General features: G+C 36.9%; 1 protein-coding gene across 5 annotated transcripts in view; it reads left to right on the top strand.

The window, feature by feature from the left end:
- Window positions 1–27,950, top strand: part of RWDD3 (RWD domain containing 3) — a 69,341-nt gene that overhangs the window by 27,204 nt on the left and 14,187 nt on the right. For 2 of the 5 annotated variants that reach the window (XM_087930187.1, XM_026700338.2), the window contains one exon: window positions 1,091–4,475. The exons of 2 other annotated variants lie outside the window; for them this stretch is intronic. In XM_087930187.1, the coding sequence (XP_087786313.1) occupies window positions 1,091–1,148 (58 nt within the window). In that variant the 3' untranslated portion in view covers window positions 1,149–4,475. One more of the 5 variants, XM_087930185.1, reaches the window with a different exon arrangement.

Genomic DNA, 27,950 nt, shown 5'->3' with positions numbered 1-27,950 from the left:
TTTTTTTTGTTAAAAGATAAATGTGGCAGGGTTGGCTCCTGTCAGGAAAAGTTAACATACAAATATATTAAAACCCTCAAATAGATGTTGCAGTAGGTCCTGATCATCATTCAGAATTAAGAACAAAGTCATCTCCCTTCTGGTTGGTTCCAGGATAAATGTTATTAGGTAGATTATTCCACTTTGTGCTATTTCTCTCTCTCTTTTCATTATGACTAAAGTAAGTATTACTTAATTCTGTGTATGGATAATTAAAACCACTCATTTGAAACTCTAATTTCATCCTCAAACTTAAGATCATCTGTATTTTTGATTGGGGAAGGGTACATCTTCAGCTCCTGTGGGTAGATCTGTTGATGTAAAGTGTCAAAACTTTGTACCTGTTCATATGAGCTCAGGGATGCCCTAAGGCAGTGGTGGCTAACCTTTTTGGGCTCCTTTGCCAAAAATTGTGCGCGCGCTTGTGTGCCAGCACCTAAAAGGCAATGTGCACCCCCTCATGCCCCCTTCGCATATGCATGCATGCGTAGGGGGAGGAAACACAGGAAGTGTCAAAACGGGCCTAGTTTTCGTCCTGAAAAGCCTAAAGAAGCCTTCCTGAAGTCTCTGGGAGGCTGAAAAAGGCCTCAAACCAGCCAAAAATCAGTTATGAAGTGCACGTATGCACAGTGAGGTAAGTTTGCCTGCTGCTCACATGCCAGCACAAATGGCTCTGCATGCCACCTGTGGCACACGTGCCATAGATTCGCCATCACGGCCCTAAGGTTTCTCACTAGCTCTTTGTTTATTTTGTCATGCACAATTATTCACATGCCAACCAGTTTAAAGAAATATAGGGGTGATTCATACATTTTCCCAACTTCTGATTGATGTTTTTGGTTTTCCCAGAATGGTATGGTTGTCTTGAGGGGCAGAAGCTCCATTGTGTTTTTCAGAATTGTTTTGGAAAACCTCAAAATGAGCAAACCTCTAGCTTTGTAGCATATGCATCTGAAATAAAATCTCTCAGTTATTTACTGGCAAAAAGCTTCTCAACACGCATTGATATTGGAGGGCATATTAATGTGCATCCTGCACTTTTCTGTTTCAGAACCATCTGCACTACAAATTATCTATCTGTAGACAACAAGAATTGCAAGCAACCATAACCACTCATGAATAGTCTCAAACAGAAGCTTTATTGTTAATCACCTATGTTACAAGAATTTCACCAGACCATGTTCCACAGGAATGGTCAGATAAGGCTTGAGGGATTCTCGGGATGGTCAGGCCTGTGTCTCTTTCTGCAGTGGAAGGACTCTTAAGTTTGGCTCTCTTAACACCTTTCTCCAGTCTAACTGAGATTCTGTTGCAAGAAAAAAATAATTCATGTTGATTACTGTTCAAAAAAACAATGCTAAACAGAGAATAACTCTTTGTATCCTGCCCTACCTGTTTGATGTACTCCTCAGAAGAGTCCAGTCTTCTCTGAAAAGGTAACTGAGGTCAAGTCATGACACCTTCTTTGAATTAAGGCTGAAAATTTAAATACAACCATCATTTGGAAAACTAATCTTATTTGAGTCACACAGATAGATCACTTTGAAATCTCATTCCTGTTCACATCCTGTTGTATAAATGGCTGTAGCCAAAGTTGATGGCATTCGTGACAACTTGCCCTTGTCTCCTGGCTGAAGCCAGAATACCAATGGTTAGTATATGGGATGTGGCATTTATAAATGATCCATGATGTAAAAATTCTGGGACTTGTTGCAACCCCCATAAAGCATCTTTCTACTCACTAGGCAAGAAGTCTGATTATCTGTCAAGCCCACAGATAATAACAAATGCTTTGTCCATTGATCTTCTATCACCTGCTTAATTTGTTACTCACTATTGTTAAATAGCCTAAATCGACAGATCCATTCAGCATAAGAAATGACTTGAGTTTTTCTGCTTAATTTGAAATACTTTAAGGGTACACGATGTTGCTCAGACATCTGTAGGAAAACATCAAAGTACAGGTCAACCCAGTTTTGTCCTAGCAAAAGCCTTTGCTTTCCATTTATCATCTGTCAACATTAAAAAGAAAGTAAATGCCTGGTTTTTACACAAGCCCAGTGGTAGGATTCATTTTTTTTTTTTACTACCGGTTCGGTGGGCATGACTTGGTGAGCGTGGCAAGGGAAGGATACTGTAAAATTTCCAGAGGTGGTATTTGCCACTTCTCCAAACTACCCAAAATTTCCGCTACCGGTTCTCCAGAACTAGTCAGAACCTGCTGGATACCACCTTTGCACAAGCCATGGTAACTCTTAGAGGTAGCCTTCCTTTATGTTTCGTAGCCAGGATGGCCAAATCTGAATATGTAATATTTTAATGCAACTCTCTTTTCTCAGTTATGTTTCTTGGATTCTATTCTACTGAGTCATATGATTACTGGGGCCACCTTGTAGGTATGGCATTTCTTACCACTTGATTTATGTAGATTACATGTTGAATTTAGGGAGTCTATGATTTTTACTTTTTAAAAAAAAAGCAATTTCCATTTCTTGGAACTGGAACACTAAAATAATCCGAAAAGTAAAAGATAAAAAAAGCCATCTCTTCAACATGAAAAACAAATGAGTTTGACCCGAATGTTAGTCTCTTTTTCTCTCTGAATAGTTCAGTAAGGAGAAGGTGAAGAGATAGCAGGCAAACTGGGCAATTTAAGTTTTTATACAGGCCAAGTAAAAACTGACAGAAAATAGTGGTACCTGCTGAATTATAACCAAGCTTGGGGCTGGTTAGTACTTGGATTATTAAAAGATATTAAGGCTATAAACTATAGTCTGGGAAGTCAAAAAGAATGAAGCCATCGAGAGTCAAACATGACTCCATTGCATTGTTACATTTCTTGGAGAGACCTCAAAAATGCAGATTTAGTGCTAAAGCCTGGTCTTGTAGTGATAGTATCATCAACATAGAGTGATTTTACCAGTACATTAAAAAATGCAACAGAAACCGATTCGCCACATTAAAATGTGGGCAGAGGTTTTGTGGAATTGAAAGCAATAAGCACACAGATAAAAGCTGAAAGGGTCTATTAAGCAAAACAATAGTAAAATAATTTATGCAAAACATAATCTAGATGGGAAGCAAATCCTTAGATAAGACAATAAAAGGAGACATGGCAATTTTACATAGAGGAGTGTAAATACAGGACAAAATTGCACCTGTCTTTTGTAGCTATCAATGTTCCTCAGATTATACACACCCCAGATTAGTTTCTGAAAGCTCGTATTAGGTTGAAATTATTCATTCTTCTTCTAATTATTTACATGTATAATTTATCCATCCTGCCTAACAGTTGTCAGTACCAGTTCACTGGCCCTTGCTGCTAGGTAGCTGGCCTTGGCAAAGAAGAAAATGCATGAGAAAATGACCAAGTTATGGGTGTCTCTTTAAGAGTTATAACTTAACTACTATGTCCTACCAAGCATGCAGAAGAAAAACCATTTTACACAGAAAAGCACAAGGAAAAATGTTACAGAGCTCTTAAAACTCCTCAACATAATAGATTCAATAGCACAATAAAAGCTAGCTTGGTTTTGTTTTTAATTGAATATATAAGAATCTATGGTCTTATCCATTGTTTAATGGGCCATTCTAATCCAAATATTACTAGTACAGTAGAAGAAATTAGTAGAAGCAAATGATTGCTCTGAAATTATTTTCTATATTAAAATCTGACAAATTAGCAATAATTCCTTGGGTTTTCTAATACTTGGAGATGTTGCTTTTGGAAGTTATGCATCTACAGGTTTAGGGGCAAAAAACAATCGAAGAAGAAAGTGCAAAGGCCAAAAAGCAAAATCTGACCCAATCTAAAATACAACCATGCTACTTAATTTGAAATGAGATTTATACTGTTTTCAAAATTAAAATAGTACAAAGATGTTGTTTTCAAGACTGATTGGTTGTAAGGCCTATGTTTGTGAATTTAGGCCAGTAATTGATTTCATGACAATAAACTGTAATGATTGGAATAATCTCATATATTTGGTAGAATTGCAATGGATTTTCTGTCTATTTAATGTTTTGTGTGAATAGCATTCTTGCCTTCTTGGAGTTTATGCTTAATTCTATGTTATCTTCTGCAAGAAATACCTATTACGTAGTTTAATTACAATATTTATAGACATAAATTTAAGTTTAAATGAAAAATATGGTAATTACATTTTAAAGTTATTGTTCTTTTGTGCTTTTGAATCAATATTTTGCTTGTCTAGCCTTGTTCACGGTCATATTTCTAATAAGGACTTTTATTTCAGTTCATGTTACCCTGTTTTGAAGAGAAAAAATGAAGAGAAATTATTTCTTTTTAAAAGCAGTGCTGATATTAAGTTATGATTTTCTTTGAATAACATAAGAATAACGTTCTTTTGGTTATGGAATAGTTACTTATTCATTAAGCTTAACCTTAAGATAAGAGAATAAAGCTTTCATTTTTGCCTTTGTCTTGTTTATAGTTCTTAAACATAATTTAATGCAAACATTGGTTCATATGGGATACTAGTGTTCTAGTGATCGGTTGTGCAATCTTGATTTGTAAGTATTTCTAATTTGGAGCTCAAGATCAAGATAAATTGTAGGGTTGAGTTTAATGTGCTCTGAAGCTGCAATAGCAATTGTTCCATCTATTCCATTCCTATCAAATACCGAGATAAAGATATTCCTCCTTCTTTTTTATCCAAATTTAAATTTTCTTGCCTCTTGTACTGATTAGTATAAAAATCATTTCCTTAATGATTGGAACTTTAAGAATAGACTAACTATTAATATTCATGAAAGTTGGTGTGACTGAACTGGGGATGGGTGATATTGTAGCAAATGGCAATAATCAAAATTTGAATTAGTCTTCCTTTTTCTAATCTGAAGAAACAATGATGTGCAATGCCTAATCTGATAGACCTGAGTCATCCAAATAGTTGGTACATGCCTCCATTTTCTTTGTTGTGTTTAGTGAGTTTTTTTTCTCTAAATTACCCTGAAAATTGATTCCTAAGCTGAGTGGTGATGTGAGATTGATTTTTAAAATCTTAATTAAAGAAGTTGTGAATGAAACCTTAAGCAAACTGATGTGAAGATTAGATTCAAAGTTGATTTCTTCCATGATCTTCCTTCCCTCCAGTTTTTAGGATTTCAAACATAAATACGGTAGCTAGTTTGGTCTAGCGGTAAGGCACCAGGCTAAAAATCACGAGACTGGGAGTTCTAGTCTGGCCTTAGGCATGAAAACCAGCTGGGTGACTTTGGGCCAGTCATACTCTTTCAGCCCAACCCACTTCACAGGGTGGTTGTTGAAGGGAAAATAGGAGGAGGAAGGTGCATTGGATAACATTTACCACGTTATAAAAATAATAAAGGTGGGATATAAATGAAATAGACAGACAGATCTATGAGGAAATCTACCTCAATAGTAAAGAAACATGCCTTGTATTCAGAGAATTCCAGGTTCAATCCTTATTGTCTCCTGTTAAAAAATAAAGAAGACTCTTGAAAGAAATGGACCTACATATTGTTGCCTGTGCTATTTAACCTCTACATAAAGTCACTGAGTTTTATCATCATCAGAGTTGAGCCCACCATCTGTTACCAAAGTTAAGGTAATTGGTACCCCTTGAAGATCCCTTAAATTCAGTAATGATTGAGAGACAAAGAAGCTGAAACAATGCCCATAGTTTTGTTTCACATTTTGTATTTTAAATTGTTGCTGACCATTTTGAATAACAGACAGGTAGGATATAAATTAATGAACAACAAATGAATAAATGGACCTACTACTTTGCCTGAGAATCTGTGCCTGAGAATCTGCCCTGCAAAACGAATAATCTTTCCCAACATGCAATCGTCAGGTTATAGGCAAAATGCTGAGGTAATTCTGGCTGCAATCCTCCCATCTAATGCTAAGACAATTAGCAAAATAGAAGTAGAGTTAAGCTCATTAAGAATAGCTGGAGTCAGCTGCTTAAAATCACTAGAACAAATCAAGTTTATAAAGGAAGTGACATGCTTCAATGAGTGCCACTGTGCTAATGGTGGGCAAACAGAAAAAAAAAAGGAAAGAACTATTTATTGCTTTGGTAGGAAGTGGGATAAAACTGACAGTAAAGTTTCATATTGGCAAATGGAAGGCTTATGTGTCTCTTACTAGGCCAGGGGCATCAACCTTGCGTTGTCACGGCAGCGTCACATGACGTATCTCAACTTTTTTTCCCTTTGCTAAACCGGGTGTGGGTGTGGCCAGCCCATGATGCATCCCACCTGTGGCCCGCGAGTTTGACAGCCCTGTACTAGGCAGTGTAAGACAGCCTTTAGTTTTAGAATAACATTTCTTCTGTTGAGTATTTTACTTCAGCTTTGGTTTCTACATCTCTTAACATGAATTCCTGCCTTAAGCACTGCAGCTGCCTTAGCTCTTCTGCTATACGGATGCTTGGTCCATTGTCAGGTACTTTATTTTGTCCTTGATATCAAACTATGTCACATTGTGGTATATATCTTGATTGCTTCTGTGGTAACTTCCAGGATTCTAAATCCTTATAGCCATGTTCATATTCAGCAAGCACTTCTTTATATTTGAGGCTCACATTGACCCTTTGAATGTTTGGGTATATACTGTACACATAACTTGGATCCAGCCACTCTGATTTGGTCCATACTGGCTGACATTATTTATGTCTCCTTGCTTAGTAATCCAGAATAATTGTAAGTCATGAATATTTTTCAGACCTGTGAATAAGCTCTGTTAGCAAATTAACTTTCCTCTGCTAGTTCCCTTTGCTCAAAAGTATTCTTCTCTGCTACTTAACTATTCCCTTTTCTCGTGTATCTTGTTACATCACTTACCAAGTATTCCATTTTTTTCTGAAGAATTTATTGCTGAGTGTTTCAGCAACCTCTTTAAATTCCTCTAGCATTTCCTCAGCAATCAAGTAAGAAAATCTATATCTGGAGAAGTCATCAATAAATATTAATAGGTATTTGTTCCCTGATGTGGTTTTAGCCTTCATAAGTCCACAAATATCACAGTGAATTATCTCTAGAGACTACCGCTTCTCTTTTACCCTGAAGAAAAATAGATCTGATTCCCTTTGTCATTACACGGTATTATATATTTAGATTTTACTCTGTACAATTCTTTCTTCAGACTTCTTAAATCCCTCTTTTTTAACTGAGACATTGCATTCAGGTTTCTATGACCTAGACACTTATTCAGCCATGAATTGAAATGGTTCTTTTGTGGGTATTATTTTCCATCTGCAGAGTTCACTTCAAATAGGCTCCTGTCTTTGAGAGACCCTTTTCATAAGTAACACATCTCCATCTGTACAAAATTGTGCTTTTTTTTCAATTGTATTTCATATCTTCCTTCCGGGACAAATGTTACCAGCACCAAGCTGCATTAGGACATTTTAAATCAGCGGTTATTTCCCCTTTCCATAATTTTGCAAATTCCCTTGTCTTTGCAAAAACTTGCCTTCTATCAGATGGGGAGATATAGTGTAACTTTGGTCCAATTCAGTAAATCTCTTCTTTTTCTTTAATTAAATCACTGGCTGCAGCAGTATCAGTGCAGATCTTTTTCACAATGCTTTTCAGAGAAAGCTTCCCTAAACTCTGTAAATGGAATAACGTTTCTATTGCAGCTTGGATTCTATTGTTCTTTGATGAGTCATCCTCCATCAGTTGTGAAAGTCATGTTAGGGTTTTTCATTCTCAAACACCCAAAGTTGTTTATTATAAATTACAACTATGGACCAAGGTGCAATCCAGTCAATATTTTGTTAAGCTACAAGTAGGGAATACTTGGTCATTTCTTTGTGTAAAGAGACAAGATTTCAACATTGTTGACCCTCAGAAGAAAGGTCTTAAAGAGATTAACCTCCTTTCTGTGATAATAAGCAGGGAATGGGAGAGCTTGGTGTAATGGTTAGGGCACCAAGCTTGAAACCAAAAGACTGTAACTCCTAATTCTGCTTTAGGCACCAAGACAGCTGAATGACCATAGGCCAGCCCCTCTCTCAGCCATAGGAAGCAGACAGTGGCAAACAACATCTGAAATTTTGTCAAGAAAACTGCAGTTGCCACACTGAAGCTGAGGGATGTGGCGGGGAATAGAGATAGCTGGGGTTTTGTAGTCAAAACAAAATGCTTTCTCCTGGGAACCAAGGACATTCTCACACCTGGTCAGAGAGAGGAGGAGTGACGTTACCAGGCAACTGGACAGTACCTTGATTGGACCATGTGTGTGATTGTTTGAGGAAAGGGAAACACTTTTGCTTTTAATTAGGTGAAAACCACGGGACCCTTCAGAGTTGGTTTTTATCAGAACTCTGCCAATATGATATATCCAATAATATTATTCTTTGAGGAATCTACCTGCCTCGGAGTTTTGTTTGCTATGGGTGTATTACTTGGAACCCTGATACAGGGATATGCCCTGGCAGTTGCCAAGGGTTAACACTGACTTGAAGGTACATACCTGTGGTGGTATTCTACTGGTTTGGCCTGGTTCTGCCGATCTGGTAGCGCCAATGAGCAGCGGAGACAGAACTGGTTCTCTCTGCCGTTCTGCTGTTGGGCCCACCCGCCCACCAGGGCTCCCATACTCACCTCTATTCCCTGCTTTTGAAGTGCAGCTGCTTTGTGTGACAAGCAGAGTGCTGCACGGCAGCTGCTGAAGCAACAGGGAGAATGCGGGCTTGCAGGAGGTGAGTTGGAATGCCTCTGCGCCTGCACAAAGTGTACGTTTGGTGCGCCCACCAAGCCAGACCCACCGAATTGGTGGTAAAAATCTTTGAATCCCACCACTGGTGTGTGTGTGTGTGTGTGTGTGTGTGTGTGTGTGTACACACCCACACACATCCACACACACACAGAGTGTAATAAAGATTAAGCTTTATGAAATTGCAGAAGGTAGTATAGATGCAGAAATGGTATACAGTAACTACATACGAGAACTGATAGAGAATCAAATTGTACTGCAGAAGTTTTAACCAAAGTGCCAGCTTTCACTTAACAAGGGATTTCCCAGTCCCTGTGATATTATCACAGAATTGGTAATTTAGATTGACATTCTGTTCAGGCTAAATTTAGGCCCAAGTGTTTAAGGAATGAAGTGGGAGATGTGCAATCTTAAGTTGAGTGAAGTTAAGATGTGAAATCTATAACATGCAAGAGGTAAAAGCAAGCTCTAAAAAGACCTAGTTTCAGTATGCCTAAATATTGCAAGTATTCATCAGATATATTTTATCATTTTTCAAAATAGCAAACCTATCCATTCTTTTCAGTGCCACGTCACCAATACCTTTTTCCATTATGGTAGCAGCACTGAAGGAAATTAAAACCAGGAGCTCTCATCTATGGGATTGATTGCATTGGTTTGCATCCTACATTCTTTCTGATTTTTTTTTTCCAAGAGAAAGGATGGCTACTACCAACTTTTCTTGCTCCATCTCTCCATCTCCATTCTTATATTCTCTCAATCATTCCAGAAAAAGATGCATAGGGGAAGCAAGAAATCCCATTCCCATAAATATGAACTTTTCTTCCATTCATGGAAGCTGGGATCAAAACTATTGATCTTTGCATTAGGGCCAGATAAAGTGAAAATGAAACGAAAAGCTAAGCAAACAACAACAACAACATCAAGTCTGGCAAAATGGATGTGGCAGGTGTGAAAGATTCAAATATAAAGTGCATTTAGGTTGCATTTATTGAATATCATACTCAAGAGGTAAGTAGTTTGCACTGCAATATCGAATAAGATTGCCTTATTTTGATCAAAGTTCAGATGGGAATGCTATCTTATGAGAAAGTGAGTACCAAAATACAGAATTCCATTAAGAGCTATGAGAAAATATATTTCTCCGAAAAGTGATAAAAGATGAAAAGCAAGTTATATGATAAAAAAACCCTGAAAGTATTCAAACAGTCTATCTTGAAATAATATGGAAGGACTTTTCACATACTTTTTTTTACAAATGTCAGGAAAAAGAGTGAGAAATGTCAGAAGCATTTAGAATATTCTGTTGGGATGGGGTGCTTAAATTATAGAAAGATCTGTCTAGATTTAAAGCAACTATGATACTTTTTTCATTAATATATCAGTCATCCGACATTAGTTTTCATACTTCCTTATGAAACATAAATATCTTTACAAGAGTAATAATAGCCTAAAAGCTGCAGATCACTTATAGCAAATATCTGAATTATGCCCTTGTAAAATAAAGTAAGGATTTGTGCATTGCAGGCAGATAAATGAGTTGCATTGATATACCAGAGAGTAATGGCACTTTTTTTGACAGATGCGATATAAGTTTTAAAAAACCCAAGCCAAAATTTATGGCTTTTAGAAATAACCAATTTAATCCTGGGATCTTTACAATAGTAAGAAATGCTTATGTTGTTTTCATTATTAGCCTAAAAGAAAGATACGTCCTGGATGTAGTCATATTGGCAAATGTGTACTTCCATAATAAAAAATACAGATATACAAGTTATAATTTGAATTGTATTTCCAGTATGAAGACTGGAAATACAATTCATATTTCAATTTATTATTACATTTACTATAATATAGTTATACTTTTCTATAAAGGTGAGTCTGCATTTAATAACCCAACATTTGCAACAAATAGATATATTATGTAAAGCAACAAGGACCATACTGTAGATTTAAAAATTATCAAAGACAAAGACAGTCAGGTTTGATAGAGACAATGAACTAAATATTTATATGGATGATGAAATACAGCAAGTAGATAAAGTACTTCAGTATAATGTTCAGCATGAATGGGAAAATGAATGCAGAAATATTACAAGGTGCAAATATTGGAATAAAGGTTTATGTGATTTGCTGCAAAAAAAGAAAATTTCTCTGTCAAAAGAAGTGAAACTGATTGTATATCAGAACATGATTTCAGCCACTTGGATATATGGAAGCACTGAGTGTGTCAGCATAAGTTGTATGGAGTACTTAAGAAGTCTGTGTGGTAAAAGATAAATTAAAAATGAATTGGTGCTGAATGCATGTCGATTGAATGCAAAATGGGTGACCAATACAGAGGTGTATCAAATTGGTTTGATTATACAGAAAAGATGAATAAGAATCTAAGCAAAAAACAAATATATGAAGGAAGAGTGAATGACAAGGAGGAAGGGGAAGACTAAGAAAGATATGATTGGATGGAGTAGGTTAGACCTGGAACAAGATAGATAAGCTAGATAGATAGATAGATAGATGAGAGACAAATAGATAGATATGATATGACATGAGAGAAGGAAGGTTGATGTCAGGCTCCAAGAATGACACATAGAGTTACTTCTGAGTAATTTCTTTATTGTTGGTTGCTTGCAAAAAAGCAACTATCTGTATGACTATAGATATACTCTGTGAACTGCTATGTGAATTGTTCTCTTCCTGCCTACCAGACATTCCAAGATTCCCTGCCTCTTTGTCCTCTGGGAAGCAGCTTCTCCCTCTTGTGACTCCAGACTACACTCCATCACAGTTGATTTACAAGGATTGAACTATATGGAGAGCTTGTCCCCACTTGCATCTACCTAGGGTACAAATATGCACTAAAATTATGTTTAAGGAGTGCTCAAACAACAGTTGGCAGGCAGGAGGTGGCATTGTATAGCTAAGCAGCAAAGAGAGATTAGTTCTTGCATCCCATTCCCTGCCCATCAGTTGATGTTCAGCCTGCTTTTGAAGAGTGGCTTAGTATTTTTCAAACATGAGTTCACTGCTGTTCTGAAGAGAACCAAACCTGGGTTCAGAAGAGGCTCCCAAACTGCTGACTATTGTGGTGCATTTGGCAGAAAGTTGCACCTCTATTTAGTATTGCCTTGGAGACTGGGTGATTTACAATTCTTTCTTTTCCCCCACTCCCAATCCTGGCAGTAGATCTCTGAGAGAGATGGCCCAGAGGGGTAGTTCTGACAGATGGCTAAACTTGTGGGTCTTGTCATTTGTCAAAAATACCACCAGTCACAACAGTACTGAATTTGGTAGATCGTTTGTTCACTCTCTGGTGGCCTTACAGTGGAAACGAGGACATTTCCTGCAGCTACAGTCTGGAGGTGATTATGATTGGCATTAAAGACAGAAGCGTCTATGCCGCTTTAGTTTTTATGGCAAGAAGAACAGATGGCAAGAACCCTTTTTTCTGAGCTGTGAGAAAGAAGAGTAGTGAATGGTGTTGATGTATATTTTATTTCCTTCCTTCCTTCCTTCCTTCCTTCCTTCCTTCCTTCCTTCCTTCCTTCCTTCCTTCCTTCCTCCTCCCTCCCTCCCTCCCTCCCCTCTCTTTCTTTCTTTCTTTCTTTCTTTCTTTCTTTCTTTCTTTCTTTCTCTCTCTCTCTCTCTCCTTCCTTCCTTCCTTCCTTCCTTCTCTTCCTTCCTCTTCTTTCTTTCTTCCTTTCTTTCTTCCTTTCTTTCTTCCTTTCTCTCTCTCTCTCTCTCTCTCTCTCTCCTCTCCTCCCTCCCTCCCTCCCTTCCTTCCTTCCTTCCTTCCTTCCTTCCTTCTTCTTCCTTCCTTCCTTCCTTCCTTCCTTCCTTCCTTCCTTCCTTCCTCCACTTCTTGCCTTTTCTCTACTTTTTGTGTAACATTACTTACCTTGAAAGAGGATAGTGGGACGGGCATGTCTCCATATATATCTCTTTTATCTCTTGCTAGGACCTGTTTCCAGCTTCCCAAGTGGATCTCCAGGAATCCAGTGGTTGCCTTGATGAAGTCTGTTCCCTGCAGTTTGGGAAGACATCATTAATAGTACTAAAGATCTATAGGAAGATGATATCCATTGTCTTTAATTAAACTGGGAATTTCCACTAGCTGTGAGTACTCTAGTGATATATATGGATAAATAACTGTTTGTAACTTGCCATAAATATTGTGTTTCAAAACAGCAGGGTGCTTGAGCTTCCTGCTTCTTTTCAGAGAAATGAAAACAGTAATAATTTGTAACTAGAGTTGGTGTATATGAATTAAATCCAGTAATGGTTGTTTTCTAAACAAGCATTATTAGTGCTCTCAGTATAAAGTGTTTGGTTCTGTGTTGTTTTCACAAAGTATGATTCTTTAGTTTCATTAGTTTATTTGCAGAATATTACAAAATGTTTGCAAAGTGAATTATTAATTGAATGTCTGCCGTGTATTTAAAGAGGACAAATCTATTTGCCAACATGATCAAGGGGAGAGTTTTAATGTGGTTTTTATCTGTCAAACACATTTTACATAACTGCTTATGTTTCTAATCACAGAGGACAGTATTTTATGAAAATCACCTAGTCGCTAAACATTCTAGCATTCAGACAATGCTAAGCTGGTTTTTGCAGCTTTTTTTTTAGCCTTGTAAAGTCTTTTGACTTACAGCAGAAAATTAGGGACTTTAGGTTCAGGAATGAAGCCTCTGAACCAAACGACTTCTTGTGGTGGAACCAGTCAGTTCCAATTCTGAGTAAAAATTTTAGGGGTATTCAGAGGATATGGTCAAGGAGACCATAATCCTGCAAATGAAATTCTGCGTGATTTTTTTATATGTGATAAGTGATCAGATAGAATCTGATAGATCATACCATTGTGGTCATTGACCGTATCCTGAAGATTAGCCTGAAAGGTTTAATATTGATTGCTTCAGGATTCTGCAGGGTATTTTCTTATCAATATGACTCTATAGTTCCCTTTGAATGAACACACAAGAAAGGTTGTAGCATTTAGCACATAGGGCTGTGTACCACTCTGGATTCAAATGGCAAAAAGTGCATTGGATTGAGGATGTGAAGATACTCGTGTAGCATCTGTTGGCAAAATCTTAAAGCAATCACAACTTACGATTTATTCCAGAAGTGCCTGGCTGTCGTCTTGTAATGGTATATGAGAATAACCTTGGGAGACAGGGGGGGGGAAAGCCAGGACTAGGGCATTGAAGTTGTTTTTATTTATGCATAAGGTTACCCACCTGTTGAAAGACTTTTAACTGAGGATAGCTGAGGAATTTTTGTAATAATATAAACAGACATAAGTCAACCATTGTTTATGATGCGTGCCTGTGCAGCATGTCCTTTGTACTATCATTCTTTTAAAAAAAAAAGGTTTTTAAAAAGTATTTATGGATAGGATACATTGTAAGCCTTTCCCACCCAAAATGTATGCTTGATTTGTGGATCAAAAATATTAAAGAAGGAACCACAAAATACATGCTTTTGGGATTCCAGCTTGGAGACTACTTCTGAGTCTCCAATTTGAAGGTGGTAAGACGAAATAAACCCGAGAATGGCAAGAGATATTGTTTTACCTTCTGGCAAAGCTGTGTGTGTGAAACCAATCTTTAGAGTTTAGATTTGCAGTCTGAAACAACCCCAAAGTGCTTATCATGCTGCTAAAAATTAAACTATGTATATATTTTCCTTTTTGAATTCATTCAAATAATCTGTTTGAGAAGGACTGGTGTGAGGTTCCTTTTATACTAGGCATCCGGGACAATGTTCAAAGAAATGCAGTATGATTATTCTGTAATTCTGTGCAGAGGAAGTCCCATAGAATCAGTAGCACATAGTTTTGAGTAAGTATCTATAAGATTGGTAGTTAAAAAAAAAAAGCTAGAAGAACAGCAGCATGCCAAGAACTAGAAAAATAAATCCATAAAATTGTATTAAGTAATTCAACATTAAACATGTTGGGATTCTTTAGAAGGAAACACCAAAGTTGCTAGTATAAAATACACTTTCTTGATAGTTAAAGGCATGATAGTTAACATCGTGGGTTTTGCAATAAACTGACATCATAATAAAGAGAAGGAAAAGTTTATTCCTGGTATTTCCAACAGCTTTGATCAGGCAGAGTGGAAGAAGGCGACATGCCTTAAGACAACTCTTAACCCTTTGCAGTTGACCAAACTTTATTGAGTGATCCATACATACGGAGTATTAAACAAGCTAACATAGCCAACTGGCTATACTCCTCTTCTTTTGCTCCTATTAATAGAATGGAAAAGGAAAAGTTTCCAGGTTGCAATGTTTTTCTGTCTGAAATGGAAGAAATCAGAGCATCACAGAATGTAATAATTGGGAATAACTTTGTAATTCCTCCTGCCAAATTCCTTTGCTCAGGGCGGGAATTGACTGCTATAGCGTCCCTCAGACATGAGCATCCAGCCTCTGTTTAAAGCACAACCATGGTTTATTAGTGAAGCAGAGACCAAAAGGGGAAAAAAAATCAGGACAGGTAAACAATTGCAATTAAAATGGATAAATTTCACCAAAATTACCTGCTGTCTTTTGTATGATTACTTTGAAAGGATTTTCCCATCGCTTCAAGCATGTGATTTTATACCCACATTTTACCAAAGTTGGCTTTTGTCTTCAGTCATTTTGGGGATAACTGAATTTACTTGACAAATGCTGGCTTTCCATATATCTTAATTTATAGGAAGTGCCTCATATTTTATTTCTTGTCAGGTTTCTTACCCTTCTTATTTGTTCTGACCCAAAAATAGCCTGAGGTGGGAAAGGTGCTTAAAACAAGGTAAAAGGAAAGGGGGGGGGGGTTTCCCTCAGATTTCCTGAATTCCCATATTCTGCCATTTTTTTGGTTACCCTGTGTTCACTTCTACTGTCCTGCTTCCCTGCAGTGAGGCAGTGGAAGAAACCCTGAGGGTTGGCCTTTAATGTTGCCCTGGGCAACTTCAGCAAAATCCAGAGGCGTTGAGATGTCCATATTGGATATTGGCGTCAATAACTACATTTCATCATAAACTGAACCCCTTTAGTTTTATGCGTTGTGTAAGGCGGTCTCCATGGTTAGTTTATAGTTCAGTGTGATGCAAACAGAACCACTGAATGAAGAAGTTGGCAAGAAAGACCATTCCATATTTCACTTTACATGAGGAAGGGTAGAAACCTTTCTTCCCTAATTATTTCTGGTTTGTTGTTCAGAGAAGCTCTGACACTATTACTGATAATCCCATCTCTATTGTGTCTGCATGTATAACTTTACTAAAGCAGGACTTTGGTTCTTGCTTTGCTCCTTTGCCTTAGCGAGCTAAATTCACCCTGCCCTTGTTTCATCCTTTTGATATATTGCAATAATCTCAAGCTAAGATATTTTAGGTGCAGTGTGTTGAACATGCCACAATAATTCTCATAAATACAGACATGGACACAGACACAGACACACACACACACACACACACAGAGTCCTGGCTTACCAACTGCCTTGTTAATGACCTTTTGAAATGACGACAGTGTAAAAAAACAACTTCGTGACCAATCCTCACATTTACAACTGGGGGAGAATCCCATGGTCATTGTGAATGCCATTCACAGCCAGTGAATTTTACAATCGTCTCAGCATCCCATGGACACACAAACACCTTTTGTGTACTTCGCAACAATCAGAGTAATGGAGAAGGCAGAAATGAAATTGTAAGTTGTGCACATGTTGCTTTTTGCTTAACAACTGTAGTACTTTCTTAACAACTGAAGGGAAAGTAAGTTGTAAGCCTGTCTTGGTCACATGATATTTTACTTAGTGATTGCATCCCTTTTTTTTTGAAACAAATGTTATTAATTTTAACAAGAAACAAACAAAACAAAACATCATTAAACATTAAAAACATAAAACCGCTTTCCATCATAGATCTTTACAAAGCAGGTAACACATTATTTTATATCGCATTTTTCTGGTTTATCTCATTTCGATGTAAGCACATAAATTCCCTTTAACAGATTTCACATTATTTCTCTTTACTCTTATTCAATAACATTTCTTTTCTAGTTTATCTGCTATTCAATGATCACACTTATATTTTCTTCTGACTTATTTTTTTTTTTTTAAAAAAACAAATTTTGTTAGCTTTACAAAACATACAAACAGTCAAGGCATATTAACATAAAGAATTTTTCTGGAAGAACCAGTAAAACGTGCCAAATGTAATATGTACATTTACATTATCTGCTCATCTTCATATCCTATCCCAATTTCTCCTTTTTATTCTATTGTCCAGATTATATTTCTTACTAGTCAAAATTTTTGCCTTTTAAAAAAACAATAGACAAAACATACATAACATAGAACATAAAAAACCTCATTCCTGAAAGCTGCTTAATCCCGGGTTAAAACTCTTCGCACAGACACAAATTCAAAAATAATATTTACTTTATATGTCAATCCATATCTTATTACCATTTTCAATTTTCTGTATAACTTCTTCCCTCTTTTATCTTTCTTAATTATATTTTGTTTATCTTATCTCAATACAATTCATAGTACTTATCATATTTTGTCTGTTCTTTTACAGTTATCCATTCATCTTTTTTCTTTAAATACACTTCTCCTGTACACTAATTGGAGTAACACCTTTAACTCTTTTTCCTAACTTCACAATACTTAATATAACACTTAAATTATATTGAGATTCTGGTTAGTACATTCTAGAATTACACAAAAAACTTTATAAGAAAAGCAAATACACTACAATTACAAAATGTAAGCCTATAACCCACCAAAAATACCATAAAAGAGCAAATCATACATACTAATACACATTCTACTCTGAATACACATAGAAAAACACACTTTTATGTACCTTCCAGAATCCCTTTTTCAATTAAATTTACCCATTGTCTCTAAATAGATTTTGTTTCTTAAAGTCTTGCTTCCCACCATTACGGTTTTCATCCCCACCATTACGGTTTTTCATCCCCTCCTTTCTCACTTGTTTGTTTTTCTCCTTGCCTTTTTTACCCCATTGTCTCTCCTCCTCCCTTTTCTTCTTCTGCTTACTCACTTTCTGTTGTTTTCTAACCTTATATCCAGCTTTCATCTCATTTTTCTCTTTTTGGATTGTTTTCTCTACCCTTAAAATCCCCTTTTTCTTTTCCTCTTCCTCCTCCTCCCCAAAGTAGATCCATTGCTCATCCACAATGGCTTCTTCTTCTTCTTTGTTCCGGTCATCCTGCTGCGTAGTCAATTTTTCATAAGTGCGTACCGCCATTTCTAAAAATTGAAAAAGAGTGCCCAAAGAATCTTTTCCATCTTGCTCTTCTTTCTTATATTTTTGGTATTGAGTTTTTAATTCATCCAAAAGCAATGCCATCATGAAGAGAAAGACTTCTTCAAAAACAACCACCCAAGTATTTTTAATCAAGAGTAATTCCAAAAGAATTCCAAAGTCACTAAAAAGTCCAAATAAACTGTTTCTTTCAATGTTTTTTTTTTACCTTCTTCAATTTCTCTTTCTGGGGTTACTGATTGATCAAAAGGTTCCCATTAAAATGTATCTTTCTTTAAAATTCTAGGCAGTCTCCTCCTTTTTCAAGCTCTGCTCCAAAAAGTTTTTTTTCCTCTCCCCCCACTTACAACAACAATTTCCCTTTAAAAGCTCAGAAATCCATACCTCCAATGTGGGCTTTCCAATTTCTGAGAGTGTTAAGTCCAAAGTCCAAAGTCCTTTCTCTGATAGTTTTCAAGTTAAAATACCTTCGGTGCCCAATGCATTTTCCAGTTCTGCATTTAATGTTTCTGTGGGGTGGGAGAGTAAGTAGAAAAAAAAGGTTTCCCTTAGCAGCTTTCTCCGCCGCTCTTCTCTTCTTAGGGATACAATGTATCTTTCAGGCAATAAACAATTCCACTCCAGGGTTTTAGAAGCTGTTATTTTCCCGGCACAGCCAACCCTTTCACTTTTGAATCTTTCTTCTCCTTCTTCCTCCAGCACAATCTTTGCCAGCTGCCGGCTTCTTTGTGGCGGCCATCACTGACCGCCGCTACACCGCCTTGAGAAAAGGAAGTTAAGCTGGGTGAGGAGGGGGTCTGCGACACCCCCAAACCCCTTTCCAGATCCTCCCTATCTTCGGCTGCCTCTACAGGGCAGCCTTATCCTCCAGATCCATCTGGATCGGAGAAACGCAAATCCCTGCTGTCGCCGAAGCCTGGCAACCCGGAAGCCGTGATTGCATCCCTTACAGTGGAATTGTCAGCACCCAATTGTGGTCGTTAAGTGAAGAATACCTCTGCAAGGATGTATAAATGATTGTGTGGGTGAGATACGTCATCCTACAAATGCCATAATTTACATACTTGCACCACCTATCAGGATGCTATCAGGATGTAGTAGCATTAGTGATGATGTCATCATACACACATTATTTTTGCATCCTTGTAATTTTCTGTGAACATTGTTGTGGCACATCTGCACACTATTAGAGATACAATGGCCTTTGCTTTTTACTGCATAGCCTGCTGTTTTTTTTAAACAAAACTTTTCCCCAAACATTTATCTAGTATATAATTATATAAAAATTAAAGTTCTTTGAGTGGCTATTAAATAGTATTTTAATTGAGTTGACAAAATTGCTTTTGGCTTGCATTAAAAGTCATTAGTATCTTATTTCTGGTAACAAAATATAATCAATGTTAAATTCTAAAATGTAACCAAAGAAGGCTGTATTTTTATTAACTGCAGAAAGATAATGAATCTGCTCTATATAAAGATTTGGACTAAATCTTCTGAGATGTCGGGGATGGTGTTTTAATTAAGATAATCCTTATTTGCATCTAACAAACACTATTGCTACTTAGAAATTTAAGACTTTACTGAGGCATATTAGTACATTACCTAAACAAATCTAATAGTGACTTAATACTTGTATTTGAAGTAGCAATCTGTCATAAATTAACCGCATTTGCATAGTAAATGTACAGGTTGTTATTGCTTGTAGAGTTTTATATAATTAAGGGACAAGTAAGCCTTAACATTAATAATTTTAATAGTGGAAGGGAGCTAAATTGTAGTGTTAAAATAGTTCTAACTTTAAACAGAAGTAATTTTTCAGACTTGGAGAATAATAATAGATGAAAAATCTGAGCCCATAAAGCTTAATATAGGTGAGAGAAGATATCTTTGTAAGATGAAACATCTCCATCTCTAATTATTTCATTGCCAGAATTGACATAAGTCTCAGTTAACTTTTTAATCATCCCTTTTGCATTTAGAATGGGAGCTGCATTGTCTATTAGTCGAATGTGTAACTTGTTTAGGGTTCTGTGCATAACTGCCTTCTATGGCACTGGCCATCTGGACATCACCACAAATTAGATGGAATTTAGGGATCAGGTCAGGGGTGGGATTCAGTTTTTTTAACAACCGGTTCTGTGGGCGTAGCTTAGTTGGTGGGTGTAACTTAGTGGTCATGTGACTAGGTGGGCATGGCCAACTCAACATCACTCATGTCAAGGGGCGCTTCTCCTCACCTGGCCTCTCATGGCAGTGAGGATGCTGCAACAGTCATAAGTGTGAAAAATGGTCATAAGTCACTTTTTTCAGTGCCATTGTAACTTTAAATGGTCACTAAATGAACTGTTGTAAGTCAAGGATTACCTGTACAAAAATACTAAAAGCTTCTTTGCTTGCATAAAGCTGCCCTAAATACCAATCATTAGATTAATAATAATAAGTCTTTATTGATTAGCCCTTGGGCCATATCAAAGTGCAAAGTTCCAGCAACAATTTGTTACTAAAATTTAATAAAAGCAATTCAAAATGAAATTTGATAAAATACTATTTAAAATGGAACTTGATAAAATACAATTTAAAATGGAATCTAGACAAAATATGATTTAAGATGAAATAATAATAAAATACAATCAAAAAATAAAATTGTAGTAATATACAATAATTTAAGATATAGATAAAATATAATAACATTATATTTCGGAGTCACCCTTACAATCTACCCCAATCAATCCCACATATGCAGATCTCAACCGAATCATTTTGTTTAAATTCTGTGCTACTTTAAATGTTATTTTGAAGTTCTGGCTGGACATAAGGTAACTTATTTTGATATGGGTATCCCAATGGGTCATTCGTCTGATATATAGACCAAGATACCTGTCTCTCATCCTCTTATACAGGCAACATTAGATTAAAAATACCTGCAAGCCAGAGTTACAAATCAGGCAGGGTGCCAGAGCACCTTGAGGAATGAAAATAGTTAAAATACAGTGATAACTATCAAGCAGCCAACTCTTGCTCATAAAGTGAAACCCTTTAGCAGAGAGGTTATTTAAGCTCTCCAGAAAAAGCACACCCAGGAAAAGCAATCCTTAGATCCATTTGCACCACTTAAAGCTGGTCTCACTCACCTCACAAGATATCCTAAGGAAATCATCCAGATTTAAGGAAAGGCCACATGCCCCCCCAGAAAGGCAATTAAAAAAAAACCAGTGCCAAGCTTGCATCCTGCCTCTTGGAAGTATATCCCAAAAGGACAGTGCCAGATAGTACTAAAGCAGTGAGGAAGACCCCCTCCCCAGACAGAAAAAGAAACCATGAGGCAAGAAAAAAATTCAAACACAATACAAATAATTAAATCACAACAGTAGCTGTTGCTTGTTGAAGCTGAATAGGGAAAATTATCCCATCAATAAACACAGAATTAAACTTCACCAAGCACAGAATTAACTTTCACCAAAAACCAGTTTAGACCAAAACTCAGAAAGAATATGTAAACTCACGTTTGAATGTCAATCTTTCTAGCTAGCCAAGAAGCCTTGCTGGATGTCACTCATCTTGGGTCCCTGTCACTAAAAGCTTTTCATTATTCAATTATTTCTTCAAAGTGCTGATTATCCAGGGAAGTATTTCCTTCCAACAGCAGTGTAAAAATCTTAAAACAACGCTTCCCCTTTAAGAAAATCAAGCCCCAAAAGCTCCGGAGACAGTAAGTCTAGGCTGTCTGCCAAGAATGTAATAAGGGTGGAAAAAAACAATTGCTTCTAACTTCCGGTTCTCCGAACTGCTTAGAAAGTTAACAAGGGGTTCTGTAGAACTGGATAGAACTGGTAGAATCCCACCCCTGGATCAGGGTATAGGGTTAGGGTTAGGGTTATAATAGCTTAGGGTATAATAGCTTCCATACAGGTAGTCTTTTTTTTTTAGTGATCACAAGTGAGACTGGCAGCTTCATTCCTAACTAATCTGGTTGCTTAGCAAAACATCATGTGAGTGCAATGGATTCACGATGTCCCAAAGGTGCTTCTTCAAAAGGTAACTGGACTTTGTTTTTCCTTGAAGATGTTTTGCTTCTCATCCAAGAAGCTTCTTCATTTCTGACTGAAGAACTGAAGAAGCTTCTTGATGAAGAAGCTTGATGAAGAAGCTTCTTGGCTGAAAAGTAATATGTCTTCAAGAAAAAAACAATGAAAGTCCAGTTGCCCTTTGAAAAAACACTTTTGGGACAACCATCGCCTGGATGACCAAGAATCTCCATAGACTTTCGCAGTGTCACTTCCCATCCGGTCATGAAGCAAGATATCACAAAAACCCAATTTGTGATTTCTCTGCTGGCTTCTCCATTGACTCTGCTTGTTGGAAGCCAGCTGTGAAGTGCATAAATGTTGATCATATGACCATCGGATGCTGCAGTAATCATAACTGCCTGTCAGTTGCAGAACTTCTGAATGCTGATCATCTGACTATGTGGACACTGTGAAGGTCATAAAAGTGAGCACTGATTGTAAGGTTACTTCTTTAACACTGTTGTGAACTTGGCAGTTGTTAAGCATGGTCTACCTGTAGAAACTAGAATTTTCTTTACTTGATATTTGTAAGGATTTAAACATGCAGATTCTTGGACTCTTCTATACACCTGAAATAGTGTTGGAGGAAGCAACATATTCCCATTGAGCATTTCAGTATTTTAAAGGCATTCTTACAGTTTCTTCAGGATCTGCTCTTTTTGAAATGGTAGTCCGGGCTTAATGACCACTCATTCAATGACCATTTGAAGTTGCAATGACATGCAATGCAGTCACATTGAGCGAGGAGACTTATGACTGGTCCTCGTTGTTATGATTGTCACAGCATCCCTGATCTCAATTCAGGTGCTTGGCAACGGCTTGCAATTACAACGGTTGCAGCATCCCATGGTTACATGATCGCCATTTGCAGTTTTCACTTCCGGCAAGCAAAGTCATTTGGGAAGCCAGCAGGAAGTTGCAAATGGTAACGATAGGACATTGTATTAACAATTGTGTGGGATTTGATCATTGACTGCAACTGGAATCTCCACAACTAATATCATAGTTGGTCATAAGATGCCATGCTTTGTGACTGCATTATTTAGCAGAGTTGCTCGGCCCAATTCCCGTTAATCAAGGACTGTTTGTTACTTTCTTTTTTATTTATTTAAGGATTTTACATTAAGTAAAAAACAAATCTAAACAAAAAGAAAGAAAAAAAGGAGGAAAGGAAAGAAGATAAGCTGAAGTTATGTAATATAATGACTGTTGACCCTCCCTTTCCTTTCAGTATCAATAGGGTAAACCTGTGGGATCCTTGGTGCTCTCTGAACTTGGTTGTTTGCTTTTGACATTTTATTAACTAACTACTTAGATAGTTACAGTCTCAATTACCTGTACTTTTACACAACCTAATAGCACATGTTTTGCTAACACATAAACATATCTAAAATAAAATCTACCTCATCAATGCCCTGATAATTATAGGCTGTGGAGAACGAGTGGAAAATACAACAAGGAGGATAGAGAGAAAGTTTTATGCACTGTGGATGTTTTTTAATTTATAAATGTATCATTGGGTGATAGTATCATGAAAGAAATGTATAATGAAATAGGCTTAGATTTAGGTTATCATCAGAGGTGGCATTTAGCAGGTTCTGACCAGTTCTGGAGAACCAGTAGTGGAAATTTTGAGTAGTTCAGAGAACCGGCAAATACCACCTCTGACTGGAGATTTTACAGTATCCTTCCCTGCCACGCCCACCAAACCATGCCCACAGAACTGGTAGTAAAAAAATTTGAATCCCACCACTGGTTATCATCATGTCATTCTTAGTTAAGTGATACTGTTCTCTAAAAAGATCTTAAATATGCGGATGAACAACTCCAGTTTTGCATTTTTTTTTCCCCAAGGCTCTAGCAAACTTCATTGGTTTTGAATTATGTGATGCACATTCACAATTATATATTAGCACTTTTTAAAAGATCCAAATGAAATCTGTACAAAGTAACATTTTTTAATTTCATTTTATTACTCAGTCTTTCATGCTGCTTCAATCAGAAACTGACTTTTTTTCTTCTTCTCTTGGACAGTAATAAAAAGGAATGCTTTCCATTATGAAGATCCAGGTTTTGTTCAATTCATGATTTACATTATATTGCTTTTTAAGATTTTAATTGCCAAATTAAAATATTCATTGTGTTGACTACTTTCTGAGTGAAACTTCTTACCTTTAAAAAAAAAATAATTTAAAGGAATAAAGCAAACCAAAAGCTCATCATTAATGGAAATTAAAAAAAGAAAGATCATTTTTTTTTAATTTGTGGCTTGTAGGAAGACCTCAGCTGTCAAGGTCAGCAATTTGCAAAGTTTACGGAGTTGCACGACAAATCCGTCTCTTGAGAGAAGTTGAAACAAGAGTTGCAAGTCTAATCATGTGAGTCAGAGGGTTAGGTCTCGGGTCCATTCAGAATTTCTTTGAACTCTTGGCTGAATGCATTGACAGTTTTCCATTAGCAATGAATTATGGTAGTAATTTCATTAATTTCTTCACCTCTCTAAAGATATGTTAGTATGAGTTGCTTAACCAAGCATCAAAGGAACCATTGCATTTAACCTTTAGTCCTTTACTGTGTAACCAGGACCAGTTAAGAAGTAAATTAGTGTAACATCCTTAAAAATTACTTTAGATAAGCAGTGAACATATTTTTCGTGTGCCTTTAATTTAATAGGGCTTTATGATTCTGTGCAAAACCATTCGCTTACCTCTGACCCTAGGGAAATGATTCCTACCCCCCGCCCTTTTCCAGTTTGTATAATTTGATGTCTAGTAATCTGCTGCCTGTTAAATTCAGCAGTCTTGATTAATGAATTGTGATGAACCAATACATTCATTTATAAGTTGGGTCTAATACTCTGAAAGCTCTATCAGTGCTTGTAGTTATTAATGCAAATGTTCCAGAGTCAAGGGCTGTCAGTTGAGAAGAAAGTAACATACGTATAAATATATATATTTATTCAAACACTGACCTGCAGTGCACCATGGCTGCCAATGGCTAGGACTTTCATGTAAAGAAAGTTAAGTTGCAGATGGCATACATAGAACGAAACAGAAACACCAACTTGTCTTTAGATCAGAAAAAACTGATGAAGGGGGTAACTTCAAGCAGAAAATTTGCAGCATGGGAGATGCTTGATCTTGCTCCTGATTCACAGTTTGAATATATTGGGAGTTATGGTCCAAAACATCTGGAGGTCATTTGTTGGGGTAAACTTACTGTTGGCCATTATTTTTATTTATTTGTTTATTAAATTTGTAATCTGTTTATCTAGCCAAGGAGTGACTCTAAGCGGCTTACAAACAAGTAAAAACAATAAGATAAAACATTAGAATAATAAATATTAACATCAAAATTGGCTAAAATAATCAAAGATGGAGAGGAAGGGAGAAAGAATGTACACAGAGTGGGAGTGCAGTTATGGTCCAAAATATCTGAAGGACATCTGGTCGGGGTAAAGACAGTGCTGGGGATTATGGTCCATAACATCTGGAGAAGTTCAGAGGTGGTATGCAGCAGGTTTTGACCAGTTCTGGAGAACCGGTAGCGGAAATTTTGAGTAGTTCGGAGAACCAACAAATACCACCTCTGACTGGAGATTTTACAGTATTCTTCCTCTGCCACACCCACCAAACCACACCCACAGAACCGGTAGTAAAAATTCTTGAATCCCACCACTGATCAAGTTGGGATAAAGATGGTGTTGGCTGTCCCAAAGGTGCTTTTTCAGGAGGCAACTGGACTTTCTTCATCCAAGAAGCTTCTTCAGTTCTGACAGGATAGTGGGGAATGGACTATCCTGTCAGAACTGAAGAAGCTTCTTGGATGAGAAGTGAAACGTCTTTAAAAGAAAAAAACAAGAAAGCCCAGTTGCCTCCTGAAAAAGCACCTTTGGGACAACCATGACTGGATTACTGAGAATCTCTACAGACATAATTGGGTGTTATGTCCAAGGCATTGGGAAGACATCTGGTTGGGATAAAGACAATGTGATGACCCAAACAATTGAGCCTTGGAATAGCTATAGTTGGCATGGTTTCAACTTGTTGCATTCTTCTTTCACCTTTCTTTTTCATATTCTAAATCAAGATTCCATTTACTGCTACTTTTAATTTCTCATTTTTTAGTCACTCATTTTGTGCATCTGGACATTGCTGGAGAAAATCCATTGTGATGGGCAAATTATCTCTGCTTGATCATTTATCCTCCAGTAGTCCAAGAGTTTTTTAAGCGTTAGGTAAAAGTCACCAATGACTCCCATATGACTCAAAATTTCCATCCGATTATATCATACAACTTTAGTTTTCTTCTTAGTAATTTTTCTTTCAAGAAGTGGGCTAATTTATGCTTAGCTTTGGCAGCATTCAGATTAGAACATCTCACTAGATATTGTAATTTATATTGTAAATTCTACGCAATGAATTGAGTATGCTTACTGAAAATATTGCAATTACTAAACTTTCACTAAATTCTGCTGCTGATTTGCCAGATACCTATGATAAATTCTAAATCCTAAATTGTAGTTCTCTGAAGATCTATTTCTAATTTTTTTTTCTGTATTAAATTTCTGTCATGGAGAATGACAAGCCTGTTGAAAATGGATGAGATTAAAACTTGACAATAACATTTACTAAGACTGACATGAGTCATAGTGTGATGTCATAAATCAGTATATCTATCAAGTTCGCCAAGATGAGGCATATTATCAAAGAAGACAAGTGAAAGCACAGAGGGTTTTATTTCTTAACACCCCCCCCTCCCAAAGTTCCTTCCGTCTGTGTTGCTGTAAATATTGCTTTGCAGGAGAAAGAAATTTTGGGACAAGTATTTATGGGTAGCATTGATACTTCTGTGTGTGGAGGAGTTGCCAGAACTGACTTCTGGGGTCTGGAGTTAAGAGCAAGGGAGATGAAATTCAAGGTAAAAGCTCTTTTGTCCAATACTTTTAATGAGATGAGGTCCTGAGAGCTACATCAGATGGAACAGTGAACGTTTTGACACTAAATATTGTACTTCAGGTAGTCCTCAACTTACAACAGTTTGTTTAGTGACCGTTCAAAGTTACAGTGGGGCTAAAATGTGATTTATGACCATTTTTCACAGTTACGACCAGGGGTGGGATTCAAACTTTTTTACTACTGGTTCTATGGGCGTGGCTTGTTGGGCGTGGCAGGGGAAGGATACTGTAAAATCTCTAGTCAGAGGTGGTATTTGCCAGTTCTTTGAACTACTCAAAATTTCCACTACCACCCTTGGTTATGACCTTTGGCACATCCCCATGATCATGTGTTCAAAATTCAGATGCTTGGCAACCAGTTCATATTTATGACCATTGCTGTGTCCCAAGGTTATCTGATCCCCATTTGCGACCCTCTGACAAGAAAAGTCAATGGGGAAGCCAGATTCACATAACAACTGGATTACTAACTTACCAACTTCAGTGATTCACTTAACAACTGTGGCAAGAAATGTCATAAAATGGGGCAAAACTCACTTATCAAATGTCTTTACTTAACGACAGAAATTTTGGGCTTAATTGTGATCATAAGTCAAGGACTACCTGTATTTTTGAAACTTCCTTTTGTTTTATCAATATTTTGTCTTGGATTATAATGGGCGATCATTCCAGATGTCTCCGTTCAGCCCTGGACATGCAGAGCTAATCACCCACCACAGCATAGCAATGTTTTAAAATAAACATTAAAACGTAATAAATAGGTTATATTTCTACTTTTATATAAAACTGGCTGATTTTTGCTTATCACTTCTGTCCCCATGAAGCCTTTCTCCTTCTGTAGGACAAATTACGCTGAGGCTTGAGTGAGGCGATCCCAGTAA

Source organism: Pseudonaja textilis, chromosome 3, assembly GCF_049901715.1.
Source record: "Pseudonaja textilis isolate UNSWEBS1 chromosome 3, rPseTex1.2, whole genome shotgun sequence".
Taxonomy (NCBI): Eukaryota; Metazoa; Chordata; class Lepidosauria; order Squamata; family Elapidae; genus Pseudonaja; species Pseudonaja textilis.
Note: the sequence above shows the minus strand (reverse complement) of the source record. Positions and strands in the feature narration are given on the sequence as shown.